The sequence below is a fragment of the Colobus angolensis genome, unplaced genomic scaffold (assembly GCF_000951035.1).
Source record: "Colobus angolensis palliatus isolate OR3802 unplaced genomic scaffold, Cang.pa_1.0 Scaffold71, whole genome shotgun sequence".
Classification (NCBI taxonomy): Eukaryota; Metazoa; Chordata; class Mammalia; order Primates; family Cercopithecidae; genus Colobus; species Colobus angolensis.
The window spans coordinates 10,789,741-10,798,962 of NW_012120821.1; the positions used below are offsets into that span (position 1 = coordinate 10,789,741).

The following is a 9,222-nucleotide window of genomic DNA, read 5'->3' on the forward strand; positions in this document are numbered from 1 at the left end:
AATTTCAAATTGCTACATTTTATCTGAATCCTGTTATTGTAACCATATTAGTAAAACAGTTTTATGCTATTGTCTGACAGATATTTTTATAATAAAGTAGTCACTGAGGCTGATGTTTATATCACATTTGGAATAAGAGAAGACTTAAAAGATGATCAAAAAGAAATGATGCAAACAGCAATGCAAAACACAATGGTAAGATGTTAAGACACAGTCACTCACACCTACAGATGCATCCAGAGGTGAGAGATGGGAAGTTACTTCAAAACCATCTAGTCCAGTCCCCCATTTTAGATAGGTTGAAACTTAAAATCCTCCATTGGCTTCCCTTTGCCTTTAGGGTAAAGTTCATTTTTCTTGGCATCAGCCTCCCTTGCCAGCTGATCTCATGCCCTTTCCTCTCTCCCTCCCCTTTGTATTAATCACTCCAATTTCTCTAACTGACCAAAGTCTCTCTTGCCTCCAGGTCTTTACAATGTCATTTATTCTGCTTGAAAATGCCCTTTCCCATTGTCCCCTCCTGCCCCTTCTTTTCCTGGCTAATTCCTTCTCATTCTTTAAGTTTCAACATTGACAGCCTTTCTCTGGGAAGCCTCCCCTGACTCTTCTGCACTAGGTTAGCTGCCCCTGTTGTATAGCCTCTTTTCTTAACGCATTCTTCACATTTCATTGCAGTGGTTCTCAACCAGGGATGATTTTTTATCCCCAAGGGGGCATTTGGCAATGTCCAGAGACATTTGTGGTTACTACTGGTATTTACTAGGGAGAGGCCAGGGATGCTGCTAAATTCCTACCATGCACAGAGTAGGCCCCTACAACAAAGAATTATCCTGTTCAAAATGTCAATAATGCTGAGGGGTTGAGAAACCCTTCTTTATTGGAATGACTTGTTTACTTATCTATCATTTTCAATATTAAACTATTTGTGAGTCTGAATCATTTCCCTTATATGCCCAGAGACAGCATAGTATCTTGCAAGGAAATATTCATGAAGTTATTTGTCCAAAGTTTAGGGCTAGTGATTGCTGGAACTGAGATTAGGGCGCAGGTTCCCTTTCCTTTATTCAGCGTTCTTTACGTTATACCACAGATGATATGAGTTCATGTCATTTTTGCATATTCATATCGTTTGCATCATCAATCATTTATCCTCTACAATCTTATTAATTTAAGATGTAAATTAAATGCATTTTTAAAATGCAAAATTTCTATGCTAGACTTTGGGATTTAAAGCTAAATAAGACAAAAATGTCTGCCCTCAAGTCACTCAATTTTATAAGAAAAAATAAGGCAAACTTTATTTTACTGTTGTGTTAATAATTAAATAATATAATATGACTTAACCCCACATCCCCTTACTCATTGTGTTTTAAAATTAGTATTTAAATTTGTAAGCAGTGAAGTACAAATTAAATATTATAAAAACCAACAAACTCTTAGTTAAGGGCAGAAGTACACTGAGAGGCCTAGAAAGATGAATGATGATGCAGGAACTGGAAGAAGGCGTGTTTGTCAGCTATTACCAAAAAGACCTGTTGGACCATGTGATGTTCAAGACTCTTCTACTTCTATAATTCTATACAAATAATTAGAAAATAACATCCTGGGCTTAATTGTGGACTCGGTTATCTACTTTACTATTGGCGCTAAACCATTCTTCTGACATCTGCCTTCAATTTAGAGGCTAGTAAAAGCAGATTTTATTAATTTTTCCTTATAAGTTCTTCTCCGAAATAACTCCTCCATTTTCTCCTTTTAAAAAGTTGATAAATGGAATTGCTCAAGTCACATTTGATTCTGAAACAGCAGTCAAAGAACTGTCATACTACAATTTAGAAGATTTAAACAACAAGTACCTTTATATTGCTGTAACAGTCATAGAGTCTACAGGTAAGTGTGTGTGTGTGTGTGTGTGTGTGTGTGTGTGTATGTACTTTCTTTTGAAAAATACATAGACAATATTAAAGGTATAAATAATTTCTATTTTCTATTATTATTTCACATTGTATTTTCTTTCATAGTTAAATATAATTATAAGAAGTAGTTTATATAGTTATAAAAAGGCAGTAGAGCTCTGCTTCTTTGTAGTCATTGGGCAAGCCTTTGGGTCCCTATTACCTCCACTTTTACTGCAAAAATGGGAAAACATTACGCAGTTCATATCCATAGTAGTTCTGCAGGTTCTCTGCCTTGACCATTTGGCACCCCAGTGTTCTCACCTGGTGAAAATCAAAACCAAAATAAGATTATGTATGTAAAACTGTTTGATAAAGTACTATACAAATAAAGGTATTACTATTATCATTATTATAGTCTACACAATGATGGAGTCAAACTGAATGTTTCCTAAAGCCTAAAGTTTTCAACATTATTTTAATGTTTCTTCGTTTTTTTCCTCAATTTATTTTAAATAAGTTCAGTTTAAACAGTATCTACAAGATATTTAAAGTATTGCCAAACACACAGGCTTGCAAATATTAATGATGTATGATGCCAGCACTAAAGTGGCTTACAAATTAGCCTCAGGTATAAGACAGGTGAAGAAAGAACTGTTGCAAGGAAGAATTCCATATGAGCTGTAAGCAAAATATTAATGCAATAGGATTCAGAGGAAGGCACGCTTCTAGATGATTGTTGAGCAACCAAGAACAGTGTTGTGAAGATGATGAGCCTTGAAAAATAATTAGGGTTTTGAGGCAGAGTTGGTAGACAGGGTGAAACAGAAACCCTCCATAGAAAGGGCAAATGAAGAAGGGTAGATGGTGAAGCTTGATCTTTGAGGATGGCAGATCATCCAGTTTGACTAAAATATAGAATATGTATAGAGAGTATTAGAGATGTAATATTGGAAAGGAGTTTGGGAATATTAAAGCTTCAAATGTTATTCTTAATAGTTTAACTTAATCTTTACCTGGAGGGTAACATTATTGGGTTCTTGCCAGTAGAACTTTAAGTGTCCTTTCCTTTCCTTTCCTTTCCTTTCTTTTCCTTTCCTTTCCTCTCCTCTCCTCTCCTTTCCTTTCCTTTCCTTTTATGTTTCCTTTTCTTTTCTTTGAGATGGAGTCTTGCTCTGTCGCCCAGGCTGGAGTGTAGTGGTGCAATCTTGGCTCAATGCAACCTCCACCTCTTGGGTTCAAGCGATTCTCCTGCCTTAGTCTCCCGAGTACCTGAGATTACAGGCAACGCCACCATGCCTAGCTTTTTTTTTTTTTTTTCTTTTTTTCCCTGTAGTTTTAGTAGGGATGGGTTTTCACCATGTTGGCCCGGCTGATCTTGAACTCTCCTTCAGGTTTCTTTCTACACCAAGCTCCCTTTTTCTGATTTTTCTCTATGTATCTATGCTCTGTGAACACCACCCTCCTACCCCCCACACCCACCTCTGTAAGGCTCAGTCTCTGGCCTGACCCTTCTCTCTCTCCTCAATCCCTCGAATACAGTCAACTGAAACTCAGGCCACTGATGAAAAGTGGTGTCCCTTCCTAGCATCCTTCCTCAGTCCAGTCCTATAGCTCTACTTCTCCAAGAGCTTCTCTATATATGAGCTTGAGCATAAGGCCCTGGAAACTCCTGAGATCTAAACTCTTCTCTGCAGTGCCCTTCTGAAACAAGACCTATGTCCTACTTACTACTGGTAAATGAATGAATGCAAGAACGGAGTGAGTGAATGAATATGTCTGTGGAAAAATATAGAGACAAAATGGATATCCATACAGATCCTAATACTCCTAAAAACTGTCAACATGATGCTTGCCATTTCCTTAGGTGGATTTTCTGAAGAGGCAGAAATACCTGGCATCAAATATGTCCTCTCTCCCTACAAACTGAATTTGGTTGCTACTCCTCTTTTCCTGAAGCCTGGGATTCCATATTCCATCAAGGTAGATGGGGTGAGGGGATAGACCTTGCTACATATGATCATCTTATTCCGTTAATGGAAAACATGTGGGTGGCAAACAGGGTAAGAATGTTGCCGCGGTAAGTTACAGAGGGAGCTTATTCTGTGAAACCTGCCCCTCCTGGTGGACACAGACAGGGATGGGAAATTGCAGGTCAACTGCAGCCTTGGCAGTGACTTCAAAAGTTCGGGCAAGATAGCCTTGTGTTAGGCATCCCTAAATAAGCATTGCATTAAATTATATGTAAATAAAATCCCATAAGACTCTAGTTCAAAAAATACAAACATTTAAAAATATTTGGTGGAAAATTCTTAAAAAGCCTTAAGATGGAGATATCATTCCTTGAAAATAGAGTCCTTTCTCTATGTTTTTGCCTCCAGTGTGTCTCATTTGTTTCCCTCTGTCTCTGTGTTGTCTTTGTGCAGAACTCTGTTCAATCTCTTGTCTCTGTATTGGTCTCTGTTCTTTTCATTTTTGCTTCTTTCTGCCCCTGAATCTCTTTTTTTCTGTCTTTTTTGCTTATTCCTCTACTTTCATTTTTCTCTCCTTCACCTTCTTTTCCTCTTCTAAATGCTGACAGTATAGAATTGAAACATTCATGTGGTTTTTATATTTTTATCTATTATTATGTTTAATTATAAATATGTTTTGTTTATTAAATGGAAATGTTTATTCCCTGCCCCTAATTTAGAAAGCTAGAGCAAAAAATTTTTTTGTTCTTTGAAAAATGTGTGATTTTTAAAGATCAACTAAAGTACAATCAAAATGTGTTATTTATTATTTACTGTGGGACATGGGTAAAAGCCAGTGTCCCACAGTAAAAGCCCAACAGTAAAAGCCCACATTTACTATGGGACATGGGTAAAAGCCAATAATAAATAAGAGTGAATATTTTTTACCATGTCCCACAGTAAATAATAAAAAAAGGATTTACCAAGCCCAAAGCAAGGTTTGGACATGCTTGTAGGTTCTTACATATATATACTATATATATAAAATAATATATAACAAAGTATCATATAATGCATATACATTAATATATAATATAATATATAATAAAATATATAAATATAACAATATTATATAGAACATTAGCTTAAAATATATTTTATATAAAAATAAAATAACAAACTATATCTGTGTGGAATTGTGTGTGTGTACATATATGGCAGTAAGAGGTAAATGTTAAAGGAAAAAAGGTGTGTTTATTTTTGTTTCTCATGTCAAGAGACTTATTCCCAGAAACAACTGCCTCATTTTCTCCTTTATCCAGTCCTAAACCAATCAAAGAAATACAGAAGTTAGACAGCAGAAGACCTTATCACATCTACTCTTTGACTGACTTAATAGAATGATATTTATGTTTTGAGTCTGCTTGATTTATGGAAGAATCCATTCAAGAATGATTTAACTAAATATAATTAAATCTTTCTATAAGCTGAGAATACACTTCTCTTTACTAAATTAAACATAAGTAAACCAGGTGTGGTGTTGCATGCCTATATAGTTCCAGCTACTTGTGAGGCTGAGGTGGGAGGATGGCTTAAGGCCAATAGTTCAAGGTTGCAGTGCGCTATGATTGTGCCTGTGAATAGCCACTGCACCCCAACCTGGGCAACATAGTAAGTCTCTGTCTCAGAAAAAAAAAAAAAAATTTAAGAAAAAAATAGCCGGGCGTGGTGGCTCAAGCCTGTAATCCCAGCCCTTTGGGAGGCTGAGACGGGCGGATCACGAGGTCAGGAGATCGAGACCATCCTGGCTAACACAGTGAAACCCCGTCTCTACTAAAAAATACAAAAAACTAGCCGGGCGAGGTGGCGGGCGCCTGTGGTCCCAGCTACTCGGGAGGCTGAGGCAGGAGAATGGTGTGAACCTGGGAGGCGGAGCCTGCAGTGAGCTGAGATCCGGCCACTGCACTCCAGCCTGGGTGACAGAGCGAGACTCCGTCTCAAAAAAAAAGAAAAAAAAATACATAAGTAATTTATACTTTGATGGAGAGGAAGGAAATTTATTGCAGAATTGTTGTGCTTTAAAAGAAGTGATAAGCTGTTGAAACAGATTTGGATTGTTTTGACAAACAGGTGCAGGTTAAAGACGCGCTTGACCAGTTGGTAGGAGGGGTCCCAGTAACACTGAATGCACAAACAATTGATGTCAACCAAGAGACATCTGACTTGGAGCCAAGGAAAAGTGTAACACGTGTTGATGATGGAGTAGCTTCGTTTGTGGTTAATCTCCCATCTGGAGTGACGGTGCTGGAGTTTAATGTGAGCTGAATTCTCCTGTTGTGTTTTCTAGGACAATGTGTACTCTTGACCGTATGTTTTGGCTAGTGTGCAGAACAGATGTGGCAGATTTTACCTTTGAGTCCAGTGAACAGTTCCATAATTTTGCATCCAAGAAAAATGAGTCCCAGAGACAATCTGCTAATCCATTGAATGGTCCTTGAGGAAGATAAATGTATCAATTTTTTAATTTGGGTGTTAATTATTTTAGCTTACACCAATAAGACCATATCAGACTCTAGAAGCTTCAGAATAGGTATAGCAGTGCACATGAGTGTTAGGAATATCCTCCTTCCCCTCTCACCTTTAATCCCCTGAAGGGCCACAAACGGGTCAAAAATATGGAAGCCTCCCTTTTTTCTAACTGCAGGAACCATTCTACTTTAGAGCTCACTTAATAGTCTTCTCTCCCAGCAAATATTATTTAAGTTCCCAATCTCAAATAAAATATGAGCAAGTTGGCTGGGCGCGGTGGCTCACACCTGTAATCCCGGCATTTTGGGAGGCCAAGGCAGGTGGATCATAAGGTCAGGAGATCGAGACCATCCTGGCTATCATGGTGAAACCCATCTGCACTAAAAATACTAAAAATTAGCCAGGTGTGGTTGTGGGCGCCTGTAGTTCCAGCTACTTGGGAGGCTGAGGCAGGAGAATGCCGTGAACCCGGGAGGTGGAGCTTGCAATGAGCCAAGATTGCGCCACTGCACTCCAGCCTGGGCGACAGAGCAAGACTCCATCACAAAAAAAAAAAAAATTGAGCAAGTTAATAACATAGGCCAATGACTGCAGCATGTATATACTCACTGTCATCTACTGAGCACTTACTAAGTGCTAGGCATCATGCTAACAGCTTTATGAAGAATACGTGAAACACTATTTAATTAACAAGATGAATTAGAATATTATCTTTGCCATTGTGTGACTCAGGAAATGGAGACTTCTAACCTCTCTTTTGATTAAATAATTTTATCCAGAGTTAATAAGTGGTGATACTGGTAGGCAAACCAGTGTGTACCTGACTCCAGAGCATGAGCTAATAACACTTCTGCCGTCTGAGGGTAGATCTCGCTGCCATGATATCATTTCTTCTCCACTTCATATTTATAAGCACCCATCTATGCCTCTACTTCACGATGAAACTGGGCCAGATAGTCTCTGAGATGTTCATTCATAGCTCCTATCCCCAGGTCCTCAAGAGTTAGTGCTACCTCCCCACTACTTCCCTTCTCTTACCCCCATTTCCTAAATGCTTAGGCATCTGTCTGTAATCATCTCATGGGACGAGAAGTCCCCAGCTTACCATGACATTTCAGGAAGACCACCAATATTTATTCCTGGAGCATCTTTCTCTCTTCATTTCAGACTTTTCCACCATAGTCCATAATCCCCTCATTCTTGTCTGTAGTCTTTGTAAAGTTGCTTGATACCACAGCTGTATAAACACTGGAGTAATGGAGCGTTTTTTTTCCCCTTTAGCATTTGGTATTGTGAAATTTAGAAATTTAAAAAGCAAAGAAAATAATTTGAAAGGTATGTTTTACAGAAAGCATTACATCACAGTATACATGTTTTTTGAAATTTCCCTTTTCAGGTCAAAACTGATGCTCCAGATCTTCCAGACGAAAATCAGGCCAGGGAAGGTTACCGAGCAATAGCATACTCATCTCTCAGCCAAAGTTACCTTTATATCGATTGGACTGATAACCATAAGGCTTTGCTAGTGGGAGAATATTTGAATATTATTGTTACCCCCAAAAGCCCATATATTGACAAAATAACTCACTATAATTACTTGGTAAGTACATAATGATGGATTTACATCTTATTCCCCCACCTGGAACATTTTCCTTTGCCTCTAGAGAAGCATTAGAATTATCCTTTATACTTGTATTCACAAAGCACTTTCAGGAACATCATCTAACTTGAATATATTCGTTTCTCAAAAAACCTTTGAAATAGGGCATGATTTTCTGACCAGTTCACAGATGAGGAAACTGAGGGACAGAGAAGTTAAAAGACTTACGATGGTCACTCAGCTGAGAAGAGGAAGATTTTGATTTGAGCTGAGGACTCTGACTCCTGTTCTAATAACTCTTTTTACCAAAGAGAGCCTAGTTATTCCAAAGTGAGAACCTGATTAAATCATGTTGCCTCTGCTCTCTTTCATGGCCAAAGATTACATGCCTAGACCCAGTTCGGATTAGTGCATTTTACTGTCAAAAAACGGGGAAGCGAAATCCTCTCCTGAGAGTTTAATCCTATCTTGCCTGTTCCAATTCTATAGTTCAGCAACATCCCTATTGCATCATCTATATGAAACAGAGGTGGATCAATGAAGCCTGTTGGTGAAACCGAGAAAAAAGCTTACAAAAAATATTAAGAGCTTCCTGACAATCACCAAAGAAATGGAATGAATTATTTCGATGGCCAGGCCAAATGCATGCTTTTGGCTTTTCAATATTTTTGAGGAAGAAATTGAAAAAACAGTAATGAGGACCATAGAAAAATATTGACTGATGAAGGGAAACTGTTTATGGACTACATACCAAACCCATGTGTGCAGTCCTGGTCTCTAAGGACAATTTAAGGAATCTCGGAGGGCATTTTGGCTTCACGTGACTTGTTTTTTTTTTTAAATCTTAAACCTTCAATTTAGAATCTAAACCCTGGCTTTAAAACTTAATACCCGAATAAAATGCACTCCACTTATTCATCTATTTTTTAAATCAGTGAAACAAAAGGGGTTTTAGTGACAGTGTGATGTCTTTAAACAGTTTTTGGGTTCAAATTTTAGCTCTCTAATTTTCTAGTTGTGTGATTTTGAATTAAAATCAGTAAGACTTTTAGTTAGTTTCTGAGTCTCAGTTTCTTCAATGAGAATAATATTACTATCTTATTGGTATATTGTGAGAATGAAAGGAGATAAATAAATGTTAAAGTTCCTGGCACATAGTAGGCCCATACATGTTAACTCTTCCCTTCCTTCCCTCCTTCCTTCCTTCCTTCCTTCCTTCCTTCCTTCCTTCCTTCCTTCCTTCCTT

General features: G+C 37.9%; 1 protein-coding gene across 1 annotated transcript in view; it reads left to right on the forward strand.

Annotated features, from left to right (window-relative positions):
- Window positions 1-9,222, forward strand: part of C5 (complement component 5) — a 100,082-nt gene that overhangs the window by 23,143 nt on the left and 67,717 nt on the right. Inside the window, exons 8-12 of the mRNA XM_011927429.1 lie at window positions 81-195; window positions 1,764-1,890; window positions 3,763-3,878; window positions 5,978-6,163; window positions 7,773-7,976. Coding sequence (XP_011782819.1) covers window positions 81-195; window positions 1,764-1,890; window positions 3,763-3,878; window positions 5,978-6,163; window positions 7,773-7,976 — 748 coding nt within the window. The remainder of the gene's footprint in view (window positions 1-80; window positions 196-1,763; window positions 1,891-3,762; window positions 3,879-5,977; window positions 6,164-7,772; window positions 7,977-9,222) is intronic.